The sequence below is a fragment of the Xenopus tropicalis genome, chromosome 5, assembly GCF_000004195.4.
Source record: "Xenopus tropicalis strain Nigerian chromosome 5, UCB_Xtro_10.0, whole genome shotgun sequence".
NCBI classification, from domain to species: Eukaryota; Metazoa; Chordata; class Amphibia; order Anura; family Pipidae; genus Xenopus; species Xenopus tropicalis.
The window spans coordinates 161,925,411-161,949,709 of record NC_030681.2 but is presented as its reverse complement, the minus strand read 5'-3'; the positions used below and the strand labels follow the sequence as shown (position 1 = coordinate 161,949,709).

Below are 24,299 nucleotides of genomic sequence, written 5' to 3'. Positions count from 1 at the left end.
ACCCCCTACCAACACCCCCCGGCAGGCATTCCCAACCCCCTCACTGCCCTCACCGTGAGGAACCCCCTACCCAACACCCCCCGGCAGGGCATTCCCCAACCCCCTCACTGCCCTCACCGTGAGGAACCCCCTACCCAACATCCCCCGGCAGGGCATTCCCCAACCCCCTCACTGCCCTCACCGTGAGGAACCTCCTACCCAACACCCCCCGGCAGGGCATTCCCAACCCCCTCACTGCCCTCACCGTGAGGAACCCCCTACCCAACATCCCCCGGCAGGGCATTCTCCAACCTCACTGCCCTCACCGTGAGGAACCCCCTACCCAACATCCCCGGCAGGGCATTCCCCAACCCCCTCACTGCCCTCACCGTGAGGAACCCCCTACCCAACATCCCCCGGCAGGGCATTCCCCAACCCCCTCACTGCCCTCACCGTGAGGAACCCCCTACCCAACACCCCCGGCAGGGCATTCCCAACCCCCTCACTGCCCTCACCGTGAGGAACCCCCTACCCAACATCCCCCGGCAGGGCATTCCCCAACCCCCTCACTGCCCTCACCGTGAGGAACCCCCTACCCAACATCCCCCGGCAGGGTATTCCCCAACCCCCTCACCGTGAGGTACCCCCTACCCAACATCCCCGGCAGGGCATTCCCCAACCCCCTCACTGCCCTCACCGTGAGGAACCCCCTACCCAACATCCCCCGGCAGGGCATTCCCCAACCCCCTCACTGCCCTCACCGTGAGGAACCCCCTACCCAACATCCCCCGGCAGGGCATTCCCCAACCCCCTCACTGCCCTCACCGTGAGGAACCCCCTACCCAACATCCCCCGGCAGGGCATTCCCCAACCCCCTCACTGCCCTCACCGTGAGGAACCCCCTACCCAACATCCCCCGGCAGGGCATTCCCCAACCCCCTCACTGCCCTCACCGTGAGGAACCCCCTACCCAACATCCCCCGGCAGGGCATTCCCCAACCCCCTCACTGCCTTCACCGTGAGGAACCCCTACCCAACATCCCCCGGCAGGGCATTCCCCAACCCCCTCACTGCCCTCACCGTGAGGAACCCCCTACCCAACATCCCCCGGCAGGGCATTCCCCAACCCCCTCACTGCCCTCACCGTGAGGAACCCCCTACCCAACATCCCCCGGCAGGGCATTCCCCACCCCCTCACTGCCCTCACCGTGAGGAACCCCCTACCCAACAACCCCCGGCAGGGCATTCCCCAACCCCCTCACTGCCCTCACCGTGAGGAACCCCCTACCCAACATCCCCGGCAGGGCATTCCCAACCCCCTCACTGCCCTCACCGTGAGGAACCCCCTACCCAACATCCCCCGGCAGGGCATTCCCCAACCCCCTCACTGCCCTCACCGTGAGGAACCTCCTACCCAACATCCCCCGGCAGGGCATTCCCCAACCCCCTCACTGCCCTCACCGTGAGGAACCCCCTACCCAACATCCCCGGCAGGGCATTCCCCAACCCCCTCACTGCCCTCACCGTGAGGAACCCCCTACCCAACATCCCCCGGCAGGGCATTCCCCAACCCCCTCACTGCCCTCACCGTGAGGAACCCCCTACCCAACATCCCCCGGCAGGGCATTCCCCAACCCCCTCACTGCCCTCACCGTGAGGAACCCCCTACCCAACATCCCCCGGCAGGGCATTCCCAACCCCCTCACTGCCCTCACCGTGAGGAACCCCCTACCCAACATCCCCCGGCAGGGCATTCCCCAACCCCCTCACTGCCCTCACCGTGAGGAACCTCCTACCCAACATCCCCCGGCAGGGCATTCCCCAACCCCCTCACTGCCCTCACCGTGAGGAACCCCCTACCCAACATCCCCCGGCAGGGCATTCCCCAACCCCCTCACTGCCCTCACCGTGAGGAACCCCCTACCCAACACCCCCCGGCAGGGCATTCCCAACCCCCTCACTGCCCTCACCGTGAGGAACCCCTACCCAACACCCCCCGGCAGGGCATTCCCCAACCCCCTCACTGCCCTCACCGTGAGGAACCCCCTACCCAACATCCCCCGGCAGGGCATTCCCCAACCCCCTCACTGCCCTCACCGTGAGGAACCTCCTACCCAACACCCCCCGGCAGGGCATTCCCAACCCCCTCACTGCCCTCACCGTGAGGAACCCCCTACCCAACATCCCCCGGCAGGGCATTCTCCAACCTCACTGCCCTCACCGTGAGGAACCCCCTACCCAACATCCCCGGCAGGGCATTCCCCAACCCCCTCACTGCCCTCACCGTGAGGAACCCCCTACCCAACATCCCCCGGCAGGGCATTCCCCAACCCCCTCACTGCCCTCACCGTGAGGAACCCCCTACCCAACACCCCCCGGCAGGGCATTCCCAACCCCCTCACTGCCCTCACCGTGAGGAACCCCCTACCCAACATCCCCCGGCAGGGCATTCCCCAACCCCCTCACTGCCCTCACCGTGAGGAACCCCCTACCCAACATCCCCCGGCAGGGTATTCCCCAACCCCCTCACCGTGAGGTACCCCCTACCCAACATCCCCCGGCAGGGCATTCCCCAACCCCCTCACTGCCCTCACCGTGAGGAACCCCCTACCCAACATCCCCCGGCAGGGCATTCCCCAACCCCCTCACTGCCCTCACCGTGAGGAACCCCCTACCCAACATCCCCCGGCAAGGGCATTCCCCAACCCCCTCACTGCCCTCACCGTGAGGAACCCCCTACCCAACATCCCCCGGCAGGGCATTCCCCAACCCCCTCACTGCCCTCACCGTGAGGAACCCCCTACCCAACATCCCCCGGCAGGGCATTCCCCAACCCCCTCACTGCCCTCACCGTGAGGAACCCCCTACCCAACATCCCCCGGCAGGGCATTCCCAACCCCCTCACTGCCCTCACCGTGAGGAACCCCCTACCCAACATCCCCCGGCAGGGCATTCCCCAACCCCCTCACTGCCCTCACCGTGAGGAACCCCCTACCCAACATCCCCCGGCAGGGCATTCCCCAACCCCCTCACTGCCCTCACCGTGAGGAACCCCCTACCCAACACCCCCCGGCAGGGCATTCCCCAACCCCCTCACTGCCCTCACCGTGAGGAACCCCCTACCCAACACCCCCCGGCAGGGCATTCCCAACCCCCTCACTGCCCTCACCGTGAGGAACCCCCTACCCAACATCCCCCGGCAGGGCATTCCCCAACCCCCTCACTGCCCTCACCGTGAGGAACCCCCTACCCAACATCCCCCGGCAGGGCATTCCCCAACCCCCTCACTGCCCTCACCGTGAGGAACCCCCTACCCAACATCCCCCGGCAGGGCATTCCCCAACCCCCTCACTGCCCTCACCGTGAGGAACCTCCTACCCAACATCCCCGGCAGGGCATTCCCCAACCCCCTCACTGCCCTCACCGTGAGGAACCCCCTACCCAACACCCCCGGCAGGGCATTCCCAACCCCCTCACTGCCCTCACCGTGAGGAACCCCCTACCCAACATCCCCCGGCAGGGCATTCTCCAACCTCACTGCCCTCACCGTGAGGAACCCCCTACCCAACATCCCCCGGCAGGGCATTCCCCAACCCCCTCACTGCCCTCACCGTGAGGAACCCCCTACCCAACATCCCCCGGCAGGGCATTCCCCAACCCCCTCACTGCCCTCACCGTGAGGAACCCCCTACCCAACATCCCCCGGCAGGGCATTCCCCAACCCCCTCACCGTGAGGAACCCCCTACCCAACATCCCCCGGCAGGGCATTCCCCAACCCCCTCACTGCCCTCACCGTGAGGAACCAGTTTAGTTGCACTCGCTGCACTCTCTCCAGCTCATTAATCTCCTTCTTAAGGACTGGAGCCCAAAACTGCCCCCAATACTCACTGTTACTGCCCCCCCATACTCACTGTTACTGCCCCCCCATACTCACTGTTACTGCCCCCCCATACTCACTGTCACTGCCCCCCATACTCACTGTTACTGCCCCCCATTACTCACTGTTACTGCCCCCCATACTCACTGTTACTGCCCCCCATACTCACTGTTACTGCCCCCCATACTCACCGTTACTGCCCCCCATACTCACTCTTACTGCCCCCCATACTCACCGTTACTGCCCCCCATACTCACCGTTACTGCCCCCCATACTCAAGGTGAGGCCTTACCAGGGACCTATAAAGAGGCAAAACCATGTTTCCTGTAATTAATCCAGGGTTCCCATATCCTCCAATATTCTTTGCTTTTTATTTTGCCTAATAAAATAAAACATAATTCCAACGCCTGTGAGTGAGCAATGTAGCGGCGAGTAGGAGGGTCAGTGGGTCCGTTATTGTAGAACCTTTATTTGTAATCACATTCAATAAGATTAGTGGGGTATCCGTTGTCTCTATTGATATTTGAGTATTTGTAGTTATATCTCTAATAAGTTCATTCCAATATACTGTACGATTGGGGCATCTAGCTATATCCTTCCTACTCACACCCCCAGCCCAGAGCAGAACTGCTTGGGTCCAGTGAGTAGCTGTGCGGGACTGTAGCGCCATCTAGTGGCCAATTTGTAGCTCATTTCTCTTGTTCTCGGCCCTAGAAACAATAGGTTAGCTGAAAGCAGTTCTAATGTGTAGCGCTGGCTGAAAGCTCAGACTCAGGCACACTTTACTGCTGCGCTGCAAGTTGGAGTGATATCCCCCCCCCCTCACCCCCAGCAGCCAATCAGCAGAACAATGGGAAGGGAGCAAGATAGCAGCTCCCAGTAGGTATCAGAATAGCACTCAATAGTAAGAAATCCAAGTCCGGCTTGGGACTCCTCCAGTTACATGGGAGTAGGAGAAACAATAGGTTAGCTGAAAGCAGTTCTAATGTGTAACGCTGGCTGAAAGCTCAGACTCAGGCACACTTTACTGCTGCGCTGCAAGTTGGAGTGATATCCCCCCCCCTCACCCCCAGCAGCCGATCAGCAGAACAATGGGAAGGGAGCAAGATAGCAGCTCCCAGTAGGTATCAGAATAGCACTCAATAGTAAGAAATCCAAGTCCGGCTTGGGACTCCTCCAGTTACATGGGAGTAGGAGAAACAATAGGTTAGCTGAAAGCAGTTCTAATGTGTAGCGCTGGCTGAAAGCTCAGACTCAGGCACACTTTACTGCTGCGCTGCAAGTTGGAGTGATATCCCCCCTCACCCCCAGCAGCCGATCAGCAGAACAATGGGAAGGGAGCAAGATAGCAGCTCCCAGTAGGTATCAGAATAGCACTCAATAGTAAGAAATCCAAGTCCGGCTTGGGACTCCTCCAGTTACATGGGAGTAGGAGAAACAATAGGTTAGCTGAAAGCAGTTCTAATGTGTAGCGCCGGCTGAAAGCTCAGACTCAGGCACACTTTACTGCTGCACTGCAAGTTGGAGTGATATCCCCCCCCTCCCAGCAGCCGATCAGCAGAACAATGGGAAGGGAGCAAGATAGCAGCTCCCAGTAGGTATCAGAATAGCACTCAATAGTAAGAAATCCAAGTCCGGATTGGGACTCCTCCAGTTACATGGGAGTAGGAGAAACAATAGGTTAGCTGAAAGCAGTTCTAATGTGTAGCGCTGGCTGAAAGCTCAGACTCAGGCACAAGGCACTGAGATGGCGCCTACACACCAATATTACAGCTACAAATACATTTGTTGGTTGAAGAATAAAATGTTAAATGGCAGAGGGAATTACTCGCTGTGTAACCCACACATATTATGACAGAAGTTTGTGCTTTCCTGCCATATGCCCAGTCACTGGCTGGGGACACCCTAAGTACCTTTCCAACTTACCGCTTGGCCCTGACTAGATTCCACCAAGGACCACAATTCCCAGCATGCCCGGCCCTACCGTAAAATAAGGAGGCGAATACAATCTCACGCATTATCTGCCCGTACGTAAGATGGCGTCCGGACTCGTAGCTAAAGTGCGACACTGTATGGGCACGCCGTACTAGAAGTCGTGCGTCTCTCCGCTTGTTTGCCCATATAAAACATGGCCGCAGAGTGACAGCACATGGTGTGTGTCATTGCATTGCAGCTCACTGATTGGTGGGTTACTGCAGCCCTAGCGATGGCCGCGCATTTCGTCATTTGTCCGCATGCGCTGTGAGTTTGGGGAGCAGTGACAGTCGGGCCGGCATGGAGGGGAGCGGGGAGAGCGGCCACAAGCAGGGTAAGTGATTGGGGGTCTCTCCCTCAGCGGGGCAGGAGTGTGCCAGTTACCCCACCTAGGGCAGGAGTGTGCCAGTTACCCCACCTAGGGCAGGAGTGTGCCAGTTACCCCACCTAGGGCAGGAGTGTGCCAGTTACCCCACCTAGGGCAGGAGTGTGCCAGTTACCCCACCTAGGGCAGGAGTGTGCCAGTTACCCCACCTAGGGCAGGAGTGTGCCAGTTACCCCACCTAGGGCAGGAGTGTATCAGTCTTACCTCCATGGGGCAGCAAAGTGCCTGTTGCCCCTCCCTGTGACAGACATAGGCTGTTTGCCCCCAACCTTGGCCTAGCAGGTGCCAGTTACCCTGCCAGTGATAACCATATGCTATTTACCCCTCCCAGGGCAGGAAGAGTCCACTTACCCTTCCCCAGGGCAGATGTTACATATATGCGCCATGTTACCCCTCTCTGCCATTGCCTTTACCTGAGTATGGCCCCTGTACCCCAACTCCTGAGTATGGGCCCCTGTACCCCAACCCCTGAGTATGGGCCCCTGTACCCCAACTCCTGAGTATGGGCCCCTGTACCCCGACCCCTGAGTATGGGCCCCTGTACCCCGACCCCTGAGTATGGGCCCCTGTCCCCCGACCCCTGAGTATGGGCCCCTGTCCCCCGACCCCTGAGTATGGGCCCCTGTCCCCCGACCCCTGAGTATGGGCCCCTGTCCCCCGACCCCTGAGTATGGGCCCCTGTCCCCCGACCCCTGAGTATGGGCCCCTGTCCCCCGACCCCTGAGTATGGGCCCCTGTCCCCCGACCCCTGAGCCCCCAGTCTGTCCCAGCACTTACTGGTGCCTCACTGTATGTTATTGCCCCTTAGCAGGGTAATTACTGATTCATCATCCCACTGGCCTGCCTGTCTGTACAGCACCCACAGGGCTGTGCCAGGGAAGCCATGCTGCCCCTCCTGCCCGGTGTAAGGGCTTTAGTAGGATAACTCCCAGCACCCACAGGGCTGTGCCACGCAGACCTTCCCCAATAACTGAGCAGGGAGTGCAGCTCAGAGCCTGCTGGGAGTTGTTTCTCTATAAACTATGGGTGATTGGGTCACAATGGCGCAGAGATATCTCTGTATCTGACCCACTGGGCTTTAGAAATTTTCTAACAGGCCATAGAGGCCCTTTACTGATCAGCTGTGCCCTGTTGTTTGGCTGTAACTCCCAGCACCCAGCTGCCAGGGAGGGGTTGGCAGGGAATGTAGTTCAGCAGAATGGAGAAGGTCTCAGACTGGATATAGTAAGTCTGAGCTGGGGCTGCCATGGCGTCTCGGTGTTTGCTGGGCTGAGGATGCCGGGCTGAGGATGCCGGGCTGAGGATGCCGGGCTGAGGATGCCGGGCTGAGGATGCTGGGAGCTGCAGTTATAAGCACTAGTTTCCCCATGGGGGGGGGGGGGAAGGTCTGGTCTGCCATAAAAGCATTAGGGCTCCTTTCTAAATGGGGTGGAGTTTGGGGTGTGGGCGTGGCCATGCGGGTGCCATTTAGATTTACCCCTGTTGGCGGGTAGATGTGATGTTTCTCCATTTCTCCTACAGGTGGCGGTAAAGTAAAGAAGCCAGAGTCTCACCATGCCAAGGTACGGTGCCCTGCAGGGCGTGTTGGTCACTGTGTGCCCCTCTGTGCCACCCTCACCCTGATGGGAGGGCTTGGGCATTCAGGGCGTTGCCCTATTGTAATGCCATTGGGTTACTCATAGGTCTCTTACAGGGGAGCTGATCCATTGGGTACCCTATAGATTAGTACCAGGGGGCCCCCAGCGTGGGGAGTGTAGGCGGGGCTTGGCATCTCCAGAACCTTCCCAACCACCACTGATTGCAATGAGCTGTTGGTACAGGAGCTGTGCGGGCACCTATATACACAGCATGTGTGCCAGGATGCCCAGTCTGGCTCATACTTGGGGGGGGGGGGTAGTGTGCCCCCCAGTACTGATACTGTGTCTCTGGCAGGAGCTGTGTGGGCACCTATATACACAGCATGTGTGCCAGGATGCCCAGGGCCCTCTAGTCTGGCTCATACTTTGGGGGCTGTGTGCCCCCCAGTGCTAATACTGTGTCTCTGGCAGGAGCTGAGTGGGCACCTATATACACAGCATGTGTGCCAGGATGCCCAGTCTGGCTCATACTTGGGGGGGGGTAGTGTGCCCCCCAGTACTGATACTGTGTCTCTGGCAGGAGCTGTGTGGGCACCTATATACATAGCATGTGTGCCAGGATGCCCAGGGCCCTCTAGTCTGGCTCATACTTGGGGGGGGGGGGGGGTAGTGTGCCCCCCAGTGCTGATACTGTGTCTCTGGCAGGAGCTGAGTGGGCACCTATATACATAGCATGTGTGCCAGGATGCCCAGTCTGGCTCATACTTGGGGGGGGGGGGTAGTGTGCCCCCCAGTACTGATACTGTGTCTCTGGCAGGAGCTGTGGGGAGCGTGGGGAGTGTAGGCGGGGCTTGGCATCTCCAGAACCTTCCCAACCACCACTGATTGCAATGAGCTGTTGGTACAGGAGCTGTGCGGGCACCTATATACACAGCATGTGTGCCAGGATGCCCAGGGCCCTCTAGTCTGGCTCATACTTGGGGGTGGGGGGGGGTAGTGTGCCCCCCAGTGCTGATACTGTGTCTCTGGCAGGAGCTGAGTGGGCACCTATATACACAGCATGTGTGCCAGGATGCCCAGTCTGGCTCATACTTGGGGGGGGGGGTAGTGTGCCCCCCAGTACTGATACTGTGTCTCTGGCAGGAGCTGTGTGGGCACCTATATACACAGCATGTGTGCCAGGATGCCCAGGGCCCTCTAGTCTGGCTCATACTTTGGGGGCTGTGTGCCCCCCAGTGCTAATACTGTGTCTCTGGCAGGAGCTGAGTGGGCACCTATATACACAGCATGTGTGCCAGGATGCCCAGTCTGGCTCATACTTGGGGGGGGGTAGTGTGCCCCCCAGTACTGATACTGTGTCTCTGGCAGGAGCTGTGTGGGCACCTATATACATAGCATGTGTGCCAGGATGCCCAGGGCCCTCTAGTCTGGCTCATACTTGGGGGGGGGGGGGGGGTAGTGTGCCCCCCAGTGCTGATACTGTGTCTCTGGCAGGAGCTGAGTGGGCACCTATATACATAGCATGTGTGCCAGGATGCCCAGTCTGGCTCATACTTGGGGGGGGGGGGTAGTGTGCCCCCCAGTGCTGATACTGTGTCTCTGGCAGGAGCTGAGTAAGGAGGAGAAGCTTCGGCTGCGCAAAGAGAAGAAACAGCAGAAGAAGAACAGGGAAAAAAGTTCCTCAGAGCCGGGCAAGGAGCCCCCAGTGACAGGTTGGCATCTGACAGGGCACCACCACCCTGCTGCCTCCGTACCAACAGCAACATAACAATCCCCTTATTACTCTCTGCCTTAGATGCTCCGCCTATTGCCCCTAATGCCACCTCTCCGGGCTCTCTGCCCCACGTCCCTGCCCCAGCAGGAGGGGAGCTGCCCACGGACAGGGCAGATACAGGAGGAGAGGCTAAAGCTGAGGCAAAGGGCAAGCCTGGGGCAGGAGCGGAGGGATCTGCGGGGGGAGGAAAGAGCAAAGCTGAGCTTCGGGCGGAGAGAAGAGCAAAGCAGGAGGCGGAGCGGGCACAGAAACTGCAGAAGAAAACTGAGCAGAGCGCGGGGCCCGGGCAGGGCAAAGCCAAGGCTGTTTCCATAGAGGGACAGACAGGTGAGACTGGGCACCAGTGGGCAGGGGGGTAACTAGCAGCAGAGCGCGAGGCCCGGGCAGGGCAAAGCCAAGACTGTTTCCATAGAGGGACAGACAGGTGAGACTGGGCACCAGTGGGCAGGGGGGTAACTAGCAGCAGAGCGCGAGGCCCGGGCAGGGCAAAGCCAAGGCTGTTTCCATAGAGGGACAGACAGGTGAGACTGGGCACCAGTGGGCAGGGGGGTAACTAGCAGCAGAGCGCGGGGCCCGGGCAGGGCAAAGCCAAGGCTGTTTCCATAGAGGGACAGACAGGTGAGACTGGGCACCAGTGGGCAGGGGGGTAACTAGCAGCAGAGCGCGGGGCCCGGGCAGGGCAAAGCCAAGGCTGTTTCCATAGAGGGACAGACAGGTGAGACTGGGCACCAGTGGGCAGGGGGGTAACTAGCAGCAGAGTGTGGGGCCCGGGCAGGGCAAAGCCAAGGCTGTTTCCATAGAGGGACAGACAGGTGAGACTGGGCACCAGTGGGCAGGGGGGTAACTAGCAGCAGAGCGCGGGGCCCGGGCAGGGCAAAGCCAAGGCTGTTTCCATAGAGGGACAGACAGGTGAGACTGGGCACCAGTGGGCAGGGGGGTAACTAGCAGCAGAGCGCGGGGCCCGGGCAGGGCAAAGCCAAGGCTGTTTCCATAGAGGGACAGACAGGTGAGACTGGGCACCAGTGGGCAGGGGGGTAACTAGCAGCAGAGCGCGGGGCCCGGGCAGGGCAAAGCCAAGGCTGTTTCCATAGAGGGACAGACAGGTGAGACTGGGCACCAGTGGGCAGGGGGGTAACTAGCAGCAGAGCGCGGGGCCCGGGCAGGGCAAAGCCAAGACTGTTTCCATAGAGGGACAGACAGGTGAGACTGGGCACCAATGGGCAGGGGGGGTAACTAGCAGCAGAGTGTGGGGCCCGGGCAGGGCAAAGCCAAGGCTGTTTCCATAGAGGGACAGACAGGTGAGACTGGGCACCAGTGGGCTGGGGGGTAACTAGCAGCAGAGTGTGGGGCCCGGGCAGGTCAAAGCCAAGGCTGTTTCCATAGAGGGACAGACAGGTGAGACTGGGCACCAGTGGGCAGGGGGGTAACTAGCAGCTGTGTGTGTAATAGGGAAGGTCCAGCAGGGCCCTTGGGTGGGGGGCAGGGGGGGGGGGATTGTGGGGGCCCTAACCAATGAGGAGCTGCTGTGGGAGACGTAGCCAATCACTGTGCCTTTTTGTCTCCAGTAAAGCGACTGCCGGAACACATTCAGGTGGACGACCCAGCAGCGCAGAGGAAACTGGCAAAGAAACTGGAGCGGCAGCAGGTACCGGCCATATTGTGTACTAATGTGGCCCCTGGGCCCGACTCGCTGGGTCCTACAGCCGGGGGCCCGTGGGCAGGGTGTGCCGGGGAGATTTCAGGCCTGGGGGCTCCGTGTGCCCCGTGTGTCAGTAGCGCTAGAGCAGCTTTGGCACCAAGAGGTGGATCTGATTGAGACCTTGACCTTGAGATCGGATTGGCTGTTTGCCTTAAAGGCAGCAGGTTCCCTGGGGAGATTTCTCTGCCCCTCTGGGATCTCCCTGGGTTGTACCAAGTCAGTGCTGCTGGGCCGGTCCCTCCTCCACCTCCGGTGTTAGAGAGCGCATCGCTGGGTGTTAGAGAGCGCATCGCTGGGTGTTAGAGAGCGCATCGCTGGGTGTTAGAGAGCGCATCGCTGGGTGTTAGAGAGCGCATCGCTGGGTGTTAGAGAGCGCATCGCTGGGTGTTAGAGAGCGCATCGCTGGGTGTTAGAGAGCGCATCGCTGGGTGTTAGAGAGCGCATCGCTGGGTGTTAGAGAGCGCACCGCCGGGCAGATACTATACATACTGTAGTGCAGAGAGACCCCGCTGGGGCCGATACCCTGTCACTAACTCATGGCCCTCTCTCTCTCTGCACAATAACATTTGGGCTTGAGGTGACACTTACCCTTTAGTTTTATTGTTTTCTGGGCGCCGTTTATTCACTATTAAACATACAGATGTGACTGATTAACCCTGTACATCTCAGCAGGGGCCTAAAGGGTGTCCATCCCTGAGCCTGCAGAACTACATCCCTCTTCAGCCAATCACAATCCTACATGGCTCCTTGCTGCTCCCACAAGGAGGCGCTCTCCTGTATCTATAGGGGCACAGTTCTGCCCCACACAGGGCCCTGGGCCACAAGCCTCTGAGTCTATGAGATTTGTCCCCGCAGGTCCCGCTCCGGCCGGACTATGGCACCAAGGTCAGTCTGTTCTCCCACCTGCACCAGTACAGCCGCAAGTTGCCCCTCACCCAGCAGATGAGGTGAGTCCTTTGCTGAGTCTGAGCCACAAGTTGCACTGGGGGTGGGGGTGTTTGTGTAAATAAAAAAATCTGCCCCACTCTTGTTCCCACCCAGTATTCCTTCCTCTGCGATACACCCAGGGGTGATACGGCTCGGCCTGCAGTACTCCCACGGCATCATCAGCGGCTCCAACTCCCGCTGTATTGCTTTACTGCACTGCTTCAAACAGGTAACGTGCTAGGTCCCCCCCCACCCCCGTCCCAGCACTCCTGCCCCATCCCTCCCTGCACTCCTGTCCCCCATCCATCCCTCCCTCCCTCCCTCCCCTCCTCCCCCCCTGCACTCCTCCCCCCATCCCTCCCTCCCAGCACTCCTGCCCCCCATCCCTCCTTCCCTCCCACCCTGCACTCCTCCCCCATCCCTCCCTCCTAGCACTCCTGCCCCCATCCCTCCCTGCACTCCCGTCCCCCATCCCTCCCTCCCAGCACTCCTGCCCCCCATCCCTCCCTGCACTCCCGTCCCCCATCCCTCCCTCCCTGCACTCCTGCCCCAGTCCTCAACCTCCTGTCTCCCAACAGGTTATCCGGGATTATACTACCCCCCAGCAGGAGGAGCTCTCCCGGGATCTTGTCAATAAACTGAAACCTTTTATTAGGTAAGATATGGGGTTGATCAAGGGCCCCACCCAGAGGTACCAGTATGTATACAGGCCCGGACTGGCAATCTGTGGGTTCCAACAAAGGCCGGGGGGGCTGTAAGGTGCCACAGACAGTCACTATTTATTGGGCAGGGGGGGCTGTTTGTGCCTCTGGGTACTGGGAATGCCAGGGGGGCTGTAAGGTGCCACAGTCACTATTTATTGGGCTGGGGGGGCTGTTTGTGCCTCTGGGTACTGGGAATGCCAGGGGGGCTGTAAGGTGCCACAGACAGTCACTATTTATTGGGCTGGGGGGGGCTGTTTGTGCCTCTGGGTACTGGGAATGCCAGGGGGGCTGTAAGGTGCCACAGACAGTCACTATTTATTGGGCTGGGGGGGGCTGTTTGTGCCTCTGGGTACTGGGAATGCCAGGGGGGCTGTAAGGTGCCACAGACAGTCACTATTTATTGGGCTGGGGGGGCTGTTTGTGCCTCTGGGTACTGGGAATGCCAGGGGGGCTGTAAGGTGCCACAGACAGTCACTATTTATTGGGCAGGGGGGGCTGTTTGTGCCTCTGGGTACTGGGAATGCCAGGGGGGCTGTAAGGTGCCACAGACAGTCACTATTTATTGGGCTGGGGGGGCTGTTTGTGCCTCTGGGTACTGGGAATGCCAGGGGGGCTGTAAGGTGCCACAGACAGTCACTATTTATTGGGCTGGGGGGGGGGGGGCTGTTTGTGCCTCTGGGTACTGGAATGCCAGGGGGCTGTAAGGTGCCACAGACAGTCACTATTTATTGGGCTGGGGGGGGGGGGCTGTTTGTGCCTCTGGGTACTGGGAATGACAGGGGGGCTGTAAGGTGCCACAGACAGTCACTATTTATTGGGCTGGGGGGGCTGTTTGTGCCTCTGGGTACTGGGAATGCCGGGGGGCTGTAAGGTGCCACAGACAGTCACTATTTTATTGGGCTGGGGGGGCTGTTTGTGCCTCTGGGTACTGGGAATGCCAGGGGGGCTGTAAGGTGCCACAGACAGTCACTATTTATTGGGCTGGGGGGGGCTGTTTGTGCCTCTGGGTACTGGGAATGCCAGGGGGGCTGTAAGGTGCCACAGACAGTCACTATTTATTGGGCTGGGGGGCTGTTTGTGCCTCTGGGTACTGGGAATGCCAGGGGGGGCTGTAAGGTGCCACAGACAGTCACTATTTATTGGGCTGGGGGGCTGTTTGTGCCTCTGGGTACTGGGAATGCCGGGGGGGGCTGTAAGGTGCCACAGACAGTCACTATTTATTGGGCTGGGGGGCTGTTTGTGCCTCTGGGTACTGGGAATGCCAGGGGGGCTGTAAGGTGCCACAGACAGTCACTATTTATTGGGTTGGGGGGGCTGTTTGTGCCTCTGGGTACTGGGAATGCCGGGGGGGCTGTAAGGTGCCACAGACAGTCACTATTTATTGGGTTGGGGGGGCTGTTTGTGCCTCTGGGTACTGGGAATGCCGGGGGGGCTGTAAGGTGCCACAGACAGTCACTATTTATTGGGCTGGGGGGGGGGGCTGTTTGTGCCTCTGGGTACTGGGAATGCCAGGGGGGCTGTAAGGTGCCACAGACAGTCACTATTTATTGGGCTGGGGGGGGCTGTTTGTGCCTCTGGGTACTGGGAATGCCAGGGGGGCTGTAAGGTGCCACAGACAGTCACTATTTATTGGGCTGGGGGGGCTGTTTGTGCCTCTGGGTACTGGGAATGCCGGGGGGGGGGCTGTGTGTACATATAATTGAGGTGCCAGAGACTGATTCCAGATGCTGACTCTTCTTTCTTGTGCAGTTTCCTAAATCAGTGTCGCCCCCTGTCAGCCAGTATGGGAAATGCCATCAAATACATAAAGAAAGAAATCTCCAATATCAGCCAATCAAAAGGAGAGGAAGAGGTGAGGGGTTGACTTGTGGGGCTTTCTCCTCTCCCCCTGAGCTTTGTATTTCCCCCCCCCTCTCACTGTCCATCCAACTAATCTTCTTCCCCCAAACACAGGCCAAGTCCTACCTCCTCTCCTGCATAGACAGCTTCATCCACGAGAAGATCTTCCTGGCAGCGGCGGCCATCTCTAAATCTGCCGCAGAGAAAATCAGCGAGGAAGATGTCATTCTGGTGTATGGGTGGTACGTGCACCCTAAAATTGCCTTGCACTCGACCCGCTCATGGGGAGGAGAAACGGGCCTTGGTGCTACCAATAGGGTTCCTCTGGAACTAAATGCACTTGTGGCCCAGTGTGTTCTTCCCCTGGTTGGCACAGGTCAACTGGGAAACTTAGAAGTCAAATGGGCCGTGCTATAGAAGACATGTGGGAGTTAGCAAGAACACTGGGGGGACGGAAGGCAGATCGTGGGGATTGAGGAGATAGTGGGGGTTGGGTGGGAGATGGGAGGGTGAATAGGAGGAGATGGAGGGGAGGTTGGGTGGAGATGGGAGGGTGAGTAGGAGGAGGTGGAGGGGAGGTTGGGTGGAGATGGGAGGGTGAGTAGGAGGAGGTGGAGGGGAGGTTGGGTGGAGATGGGAGGGTGAGTAGGAGGAGGTGGAGGGGAGGTTGGGTGGAGATGGGAGGGTGAGTAGGAGGAGATGGAGGGGAGGTTAGGTGGAGATGGGAGGGTGAGTAGGAGGAGATGGAGGGGAGGTTGGGTGGAGATGGGATGGTGAGTAGGAGGAGGTGGAGGGGAGGTTAGGTGGAGATGGGAGGGTGAGTAGGAGGAGATGGAGGGGAGGTTGGGTGGAGATGGGAGGGTGAATAGGAGGAGATGGAGGGGAGGTTGGGTGGAGATGGGAGGGTGAGTAGGAGGAGATGGAGGGGAGGTTGGGTGGAGATGGCAGGGTGAGTAGGAGGAGATGGAGGGGAGGTTGGGTGGAGATGGGAGGGTGAGTAGGAGGAGATGGAGGGGGGGTTGGGTGGAGATGGGAGGGTGAGTAGGTGGAGGGGAGGTTGGGTGGAGATGGGAGGGTGAGTAGGAGGAGGTGGAGGGGAGGTTGGGTGGAGATGGGAGGGTGAGTAGGAGGAGATGGAGGGGAGGTTGGGTGGAGATGGGAAGGTGAGGAGGAGGAGGTGGAGGGGAGGTTGCGTGGAGATGGGATGGTGAGTAGGAGGAGGTGGAGGGGAGGTTGGGTGGAGATGGGAGGGTGAGTAGGAGGAGATGGAGGGGAGGTTGGGTGGAGATGGGAAGGTGAGGAGGAGGAGGTGGAGGGGAGGTTGCGTGGAGATGGGATGGTGAGTAGGAGGAGGTGGAGGGGAGGTTGGGTGGAGATGGGAAGGTGAGGAGGAGGAGGTGGAGGGGAGGTTGCGTGGAGATGGGATGGTGAGTAGGAGGAGATGGAGGGGAGGTTGGGTGGAGATGGGAGGGTGAGTAGGAGGAGATGGAGGGGAGGTTGGGTGGAGATGGGAGGGTGAGTAGGAGGAGATGGAGGGGAGGTTGCGTGGAGATGGGAGGGTGAGTAGGAGGAGGTGGAGGGGAGGTTGCGTGGAGATGGGAGGGTGAGTAGGAGGAGGTGGAGGGGAGGTTGGGTGGAGATGGAGGGGAGGTTGGGTGGAGATGGGAGGGTGAGTAGGAGGAGATGGAGGGGAGGTTGGGTGGAGATGGGAGGGTGAGTAGGAGGAGGTGGAGGGGAGGTTGGGTGGAGATGGGAGGGTGAGTAGGAGGAGGTGGAGGGGAGGTTGGGTGGAGATGGGAGGGTGAGTAGGAGGAGATGGAGGGGAGGTTGGGTGGAGATGGGAGGGTGAATGGGTGGAGATGGGAGGGTGAATAGGTGGAGGGGAGGTTGGGTGGAGATGGGAGGGTGAGTAGGAGGAGGTGGAGGGGAGGTTGCGTGGAGATGGGAGGGTGAGTAGGAGGAGGTGGAGGGGAGGTTGGGTGGAGATGGGAGGGTGAGTAGGAGGAGGGGAGGTTGGGTGGAGATGGGAGGGTGAGTAGGAGGAGGTGGAGGGGAGGTTGGGTGGAGATGGGAGGGTGAGTAGGAGGAGGTGGAGGGGAGGTTGGGTGGAGATGGGAGGGTGAGTAGGAGGAGATGGAGGGGAGGTTGCGTGGAGATGGGATGGTGAGTAGGAGGAGGTGGAGGGGAGGTTGGGTGGAGATGGGAGGGTGAGTAGGAGGAGATGGAGGGGAGGTTGGGTGGAGATGGGAGGGTGAGTAGGAGGAGATGGAGGGGGGTTGGGTGGGAGATGGGAGGGTGAGTAGGAGGAGATGGAGGGGGGTTGGGTGGAGATGGGAGGGTGAGTAGGAGGAGATGGAGGGGAGGTTGCGTGGAGATGGGAGGGTGAATAGGAGGAGATGGAGGGGAGGTTGGGTGGAGATGGGAGGGTGAATAGGAGGAGATGGAGGGGAGGTTGCGTGGAGATGGGAGGGTGAATAGGAGGAGATGGAGGGGAGGTTGGGTGGAGATGGGAGGGTGAATAGGAGGAGATGGAGGGGAGGTTGCGTGGAGATGGGAGGGTGAGTAGGAGGAGGTGGAGGGGAGGTTGCGTGGAGATGGGATGGTGAGTAGGAGGAGGGGAGGTTGGGTGGAGATGGGAGGGTGAGTAGGAGGAGGTGGAGGGGAGGTTGGGTGGAGATGGGAGGGTGAGTAGGAGGAGGTGGAGGGGAGGTTGCGTGGAGATGGATGGTGAGTAGGAGGAGGGGAGGTTGGGTGGAGATGGGAGGGTGAGTAGGAGGAGGTGGAGGGGAGGTTGCGTGGAGATGGGAGGGTGAGTAGGAGGAGATGGAGGGGAGGTTGGGTGGAGATGCACATACTAGTTGTTCCCCTAATGACATCACTGACCTGTGCTTGTTGCCCCCCCCAGCTCCTCCCTGGTGACCTGCACCCTCCAAGAAGCTCACAGGAATGGGAAGAAGTTCCGGGTCATTGTGGCCGACAGCCGCCCGCGGTTGGAGGGACGGGAGACACTGAGGCGCCTTGTGAAGTGCGGAATCCATTGCACCTACATCATGATCCCCGCCATCTCCTACATCCTCCCAGAGGTGAGACGGGGGTGTGTCCTATTCATTGGGGGGGGGGGGGTTTGATTGAGAAGTCTCCTCCCCAAGCTTCAGTTTCATTAATGGGGGATTGCATTGGACCTGAGCTTGAAACCTACAGAACCTTGGGAAGCAACAAGTCCGTATCCACTCCGCCCAGTCAGGATCTGTCTCTATTGGTCCCTCCCCCCACACTGAGCCACTGCACTTCCTGTTCTGCCTCCTCTCAGCACTGACCCATCAGAACCCTGAACCCACAGTCCTCCTGTTTCCTACCCGCAGGTCTCCAAGGTGTTCCTAGGGGCACATGCCCTCCTGGCTAATGGCTATGTGATGTCCCGTGTGGGCACCTCTCAGATTGCCCTGGTAGCCAAAGCCCACAATGTGCCGGTTCTGGTTTGCTGCGAGACCTACAAGTTCTGTGAGAAAGTTCAGACTGACTCCTTTGTGTCCAATGAGCTGGGTGAGTATAAGGGTTGGGGGGTCCCAGCATTCTCGGAGAAACCCACACCCCCTAACTTACCCAAGGCTCAGCGTTACTGGTTCCCAGCAGTCTGTGCTCCCCGGAGGGGTAACTCTATGGTACGGCTCTGAATGCCCACAGTTCTACAATCTGCCAACTGATACAGATGCCCTCACCAGTCTGAGCTGCCCCTTCCATTGCTGGCACAGAGGATCAGCATGGCTACATCCCTTAACCTTGCAGCGCCCTCCTGTGGGGGCAGGTAGGAAGGGGAGCAGCGCCCTCCTGTGGGGGCAGGTAGGAAGGGGAGCAGCGCCCTCCTGTGGGGGCAGGTAGGAAGGGGAGCAGCGCCCTCCTGTGGGGGCAGGTAGGAAGGGGAGCAGCGCCCTCCTGTGGGGGCAGGTAGGAAGCGGAGCAGCGCCCTCCTGTGGGGGCAGGTAGGAAGCGGAGCAGCGCCCTCCTGTGGGGGCAGGTAGGAAGCGGAGCAGCGCCCTCCTGTGGGGGCAGGTAGGAAGCGGAGCAGCGCCCTCCTGTGGGGGCAGGTAGGAAGGCGGAGCAGCGCCCTCCTGTGGGGGCAGGTAGGAAGCGGAGCAGCGCCCTCCTGTGGGGGCAGGTAGGAAGGGAGCAGCGCCCTCCTGTGGGGGCAGGTAGGAAGCGGAGCAGCGCCCTCCTGTGGGGGCAGGTAGGAAGCGGAGCAGCGCCCCTCCTGTGGGGGCAGGTAGGAAGCGGAGCAGCGCCCTCCTGTGGGGGCAGGTAGGAAGCGGAGCAGCGCCCTCCTGTGGGGGCAGGTAGGAAGCGGAGCAGCGCCCTCCTGTGGGGGCAGGTAGGAAGCGGAGCAGCGCCCTCCTGTGGGGGCAGGTAGGAAGCGGAGCAGTGCCAGTGCCATTCCTTACAAGCATCATGCCAGCCGCTAGCACAGTGATGGGCCGAAGCATGGTACCTTGCCATGTACAATCAGCAGGGGCACTAACTGCCGGGCATTGCCATAGTAACATGGGGTTCTACTAATGAGCAGGGAAGGGGTAGAACAGGGGCATTTGGCTATTTGCTTCTCATTGGGGCACTTGGTAACCAAACTAAGGGCAAGTTAAATCCAGCCTCTCAATGTAGGTCGTGTTTGCTGACTGCCCGCTGTATGGCCAATGGGCAGACTGTGCCACGCCCGCAGCTGTGGTTACTGTAAGTCACCCCATTAAGGGACTCTCTGTCTCTAGATGACCCGGACGAGCTGATCCTGAGCAGGAAGGGGCGGTGCCCCCTAAGGAACTGGCAGAAGAACCCATCCCTGCGGCTGCTGAATCTCGTGTACGACGTGACCCCCCCAGACCTGGTGGATTTGGTTATCACAGACATTGGCATGATCCCTTGTACTTCCGTGCCAGTCGTGCTGCGCGTCAAGAGTGGGGAGCAGTAGGTGCCCGGGGTGGGGAAGGAGTAGGTGCCAGGGGCAGGAGAGGGGAGCAGTAGGTGCCCGGGGTGGGAGAGGAGAGCAGTAGGTGCCCGGGGTGGGAGAGGAGAGCAGTAGGTGCCCGGGCGGGAGAGGGGAGCAGTAGGTGCCCGGGGCAGGAGAGGGGAGCAGTAGGTGCCGGGGAGGGGGAAGCAGTAGGTGCCCGGGGCAGGGGAAGTATTAGGTGCCCGGGCGGGGGAGGGGAACAGTAGGTGCCTGGGGCGGGGGAAGGTATAGGTGCCCAGGGCAGGGAGCCACAAATCTACAATGTCGAATAAAACCCAAAAAAACCTTCTCAGAGCTTCTGCTGTGTTTGTTGCCCCTGATGGGGGTGGGGCTAATGGTTACATGTCATGCTAATTATGTGTGTATTGATGTCATGTGTGTCATATGTGTCCCTATAGGGGCAGGTTATATAAACAGATGTACCTACAGCCTCACGAGTCCCCGCAATGAGAGGCTAGATACACGTGGGGCAACAGTGAGAGGGGTATGAACCCAAATATCAACTCTGAACAACACAATCAGATCTAATTCTGAGCAACTTTGCAGTTGGCATTAATAACCGACCTTCCAGGATCACTGAATGGCCACCGACTCTGGGCCCTTTACTCCAGCCAGTGTGGCAGATTGGCCAATAGCGAGGGCTCTTCTTTATTCTTTGCTCCTTAAATCATCACCCCGTCTGTCTGGGGGCCCCACTTCCAAGTCTGGTTTTTTTTTTTTTTTGGTTTTTAATAAACCGAAGGTCCAAGATTAACAAATTCAACCAAAATTAAATCTCACGCCATACTCTGGAGTCGGGGACCGGAACACTGATGGATAATAATCTGGTATTAGTGGGGGCAAAGACAACCCCATAGTTGTCACTTGTCATAAATCTTTCAAAAATGTAATGTTAATTGTAACTGTAGTAAATAAACTCAGTATCAGTACTCTGTAATGCAACATTAATATTCTGGAGTTTCAGCAATACTCTGAAACCCAACAGGAGGGTTCTCGAATGGTAACCGATGCTCTGAAACCCAAAGGGAATGTTCTCAGATTGTATTGATACTCTGAAACCCAACAGGAGGGTTCTCGAATGGTAACCGATGCTCTGAAACCCAAAGGGAATGTTCTCAGATTGTATTGATACTCTGAAACCCAACAGGAGGGTTCTCGAATGGTAACCGATGCTCTGAAACCCAACGGGAATGTTCTACAGTTGTATTGATACTCTGAAACCCAACAGGGAATGTTCTACTGTTGTATTGATGCTCTGAAACCCAACGGGAATGTTCTTGAATTGTATTGATTCTCTGAAACCCGAAGGGAATGTTCTCAGATTGTATTGATACTCTGAAACCCAATGGGAATGTTCTCGGTTTGTATTGATGCTCTGAAACCCAACGAGAATGTTCTCAGATTGTATTGATTCTCTGAAACCCAAAGGGAATGTTCTACAGTTGTATTGATACTCTGAAACCCAACGGGAATGTTCTCGGATTGTATTGATGCTCTGAAACCCAACGAGAATGTTCTCGGATTGTATTGATACTCTGAAACCCAATGAGAATGTTCTCTGATTGTATTGATTCTCTGAAACCCAAAGGGAATGTTCTCAGATTGTATTGATTCTCTGAAACCCAACGAGAATGTTCTCGGATTGTATTGATACTCTGAAACCCAACGAGAATGTTGTCGGATTGTATCGATACTCTGAAACCCAACAAGAATGTTCTACAGTTGTATTGATGCTCTGAAACCCAAAGGGAATGTTCTCGGATTGTATTGATGCTCTGAAACCCAAAGGGAATGTTCTACAGTTGTATTGATTCTCTGAAACCCAAAGGGAATGTTCTCGGATTGTATTGATGCTCTGAAACCCAAAGGGAATGTTCTACAGTTGTATTGATACTCTGAAACCAAAAGGGAATGTTCTACAGTTGTATTGATACTCTGAAACCCAAAGGGAATGTTCTACAGTTGTATCGATACTCTGAAACCCAACGGGAATGTTCTCGGATTGTATTGATGCTCTGAAACCCAATGAGAATGTTCTCGGATTGTGTTGATGCTTTGAAACCTAAAGGGAATGTTCTCGGATTGTATTGATGCTCTGAAACCCAAAGGGAATGTTCTACAGTTGTATTGATTCTCTGAAACCCAAAGGGAATGTTCTCGGATTGTATTGATGCTCTGAAACCCAACGGGAATGTTCTCGGATTGTATTGATACTCTGAAACCCAACGGGAATGTTGTCGGATTGTATTGATACTCTGAAACCCAACGGGAATGTTGTCGGATTGTATTGATACTCTGAAACCCAACGGGAATGTTGTCGGATTGTATTGATACTCTGAAACCCAACGGGAATGTTGTCTGATTGTATTGACACTCTGAAACCCAACGGGAATGTTGTCGGATTGTATCGATACTCTGAAACCCAATGAGAATGTTCTACTGTTGTATTGATGCTCTGAAACCCAACGGGAATGTTCTACAGTTGTATTGATGCTCTGAAACCCAACGGGAATGTTGTCGGATTTTATCGATACTCTGAAACCCAATGAGAATGTTCTACTGTTGTATTGATACTCTGAAACCCAACGGGAATGTTGTCGGATTGTATTGATACTCTGAAACCCAACGGGAATGTTGTCTGATTGTATTGACACTCTGAAACCCAACGGGAATGTTGTCTGATTGTATTGACACTCTGAAACCCAACAGGGAATGTTCTACTGTTGTATTGATGCTCTGAAACCCAACGGGAATGTTCTACAGTTGTATTGATGCTCTGAAACCCAAAGGGAATGTTCTCGGATTGTATTGATACTCTGAAACCCAACGGGAATGTTCTACTGTTGTATTGATGCTCTGAAACCCAACAGGGAATGTTCTCGGATTGTATTGATACTCTGAAACCCAACAGGGAATGTTCTACAGTTGTATTGATGCTCTGAAACCCAACGGGAATGTTGTCGGATTGTATTGATGCTCTGAAACCCAACGGGAATGTTGTCGGATTGTATTGATACTCTGAAACCCAAAGGGAATGTTGTCGGATTGTATTGATACTCTGCAACCCCATAATAATGTTCTAGAATCCTGTCGATACTCTACAACCCAACATGAATATTCTGGAACTGCATAAAAATGAATAATGGGAATCTGCAGTGATGCTCCCTAAGAACCTGATTATTCTGGAACCAGTGCAGGAACGGCTGCCCCCGGGGCTACACAGCAGGGTATTTATATAAACTATAGTAGGGTTTCTGTAGCAAACACCCCAGCTGTACCGGTGCAGGAATGGCTGCCCCCGGGGCTACACAGCGGGGTATTTATATAAACTATAGTAGGGTTTCTGTAGCAAACACCCCAGCTGTACCGGTGCAGGAATGGCTGCCCCCGGGGCTACACAGCGGGGTATTTATATAAACTATAGTAGGGTTTCTGTAGCAAACACCCCAGCTGTACCGGTGCAGGAATGGCTGCCCCCGGGGCTACACAGCGGGGTATTTATATAAACTATAGTAGGGTTTCTGTAGCAAACACCCCAGCTGTACCAGTGCAGGAACGGCTGCCCCCGGGGCTACACAGCGGGGTATTTATATAAACTATAGTAGGGTTTCTGTAGCAAACACCCCAGCTGTACCAGTGCAGGAATGGCTGCCCCCGGGGCTACACAGCGGGGTATTTATATAAACTATAGTAGGGTTTCTGTAGCAAACACCCCAGCTGTACCGGTGCAGGAATGGCTGCCCCGGGGCTACACAGCGGGGTATTTATATAAACTATAGTAGTGTTTCTGTAGCAAATACCCCAGCTGTACCAGTGCAGGAATGGCTGCCCCCGGGGCTACACAGCGGGGTATTTATATAAACTATAGTAGGGTTTCTGTAGCAAACACCCCAGCTGTACCAGTGCAGGAATGGCTGCCCCCGGGGCTACACAGCAGGGTATTTATATAAACTATAGTAGGGTTTCTGTAGCAAACACCCCAGCTGTACCAGTGCAGGAATGGCTGCCCCCGGGGCTACACAGCAGGGTATTTATATAAACTATAGTAGGGTTTCTGTAGCAAACACCCCAGCTGTACCGGTGCAGGAATGGCTGCCCCCGGGGCTACACAGCGGGGTATTTATATAAACTATAGTAGGGTTTCTGTAGCAAACACCCCAGCTGTACCGGTGCAGGAACGGCTTGCCCCCGGGGCTACACAGCGGGGTATTTATATAAACTATAGTAGGGTTTCTGTAGCAAACACCCCAGCTGTACCGGTGCAGGAACGGCTGCCCCCGGGGCTACACAGCGGGGTATTTATATAAACTATAGTAGAGTAGGGTTTCTGTAGCAAACACCCCAGCTGTACCGGTGCAGGAATGGCTGCCCCCGGGGCTACACAACGGGGTATTTATATAAACTATAGTAGGGTTTCTGTAGCAAACACCCCAGCTGTACCGGTGCAGGAACGACTGCCCCCGGGGCTACACAGCGGGGTATTTATATAAACTATAGTAGGGTTTCTGTAGCAAACACCCCAGCTGTACCAGTGCAGGAATGGCTGCCCCCCGGGGCTACACAGCGG

The 24,299-nt window shown here is 57.4% G+C and overlaps 1 protein-coding gene across 1 annotated transcript; it reads left to right on the top strand.

Moving 5' to 3' along the window:
* Positions 1–6,095: 6,095 nt before the first annotated feature.
* eif2b4 (eukaryotic translation initiation factor 2B subunit delta) lies at positions 6,096–20,021 on the top strand. The gene is given in 13 exon segments (NM_001078896.1): positions 6,096–6,165; positions 7,738–7,778; positions 9,400–9,505; positions 9,589–9,894; positions 11,133–11,212; positions 12,122–12,213; positions 12,308–12,422; positions 12,772–12,848; positions 14,647–14,749; positions 14,851–14,978; positions 17,642–17,819; positions 18,099–18,279; positions 19,494–20,021. Coding segments are annotated over 13 exon segments (1,641 nt in total). The 5' UTR covers positions 6,096–6,131; the 3' UTR covers positions 19,694–20,021.
* The last annotated feature ends 4,278 nt before the right edge of the window (positions 20,022–24,299 follow it).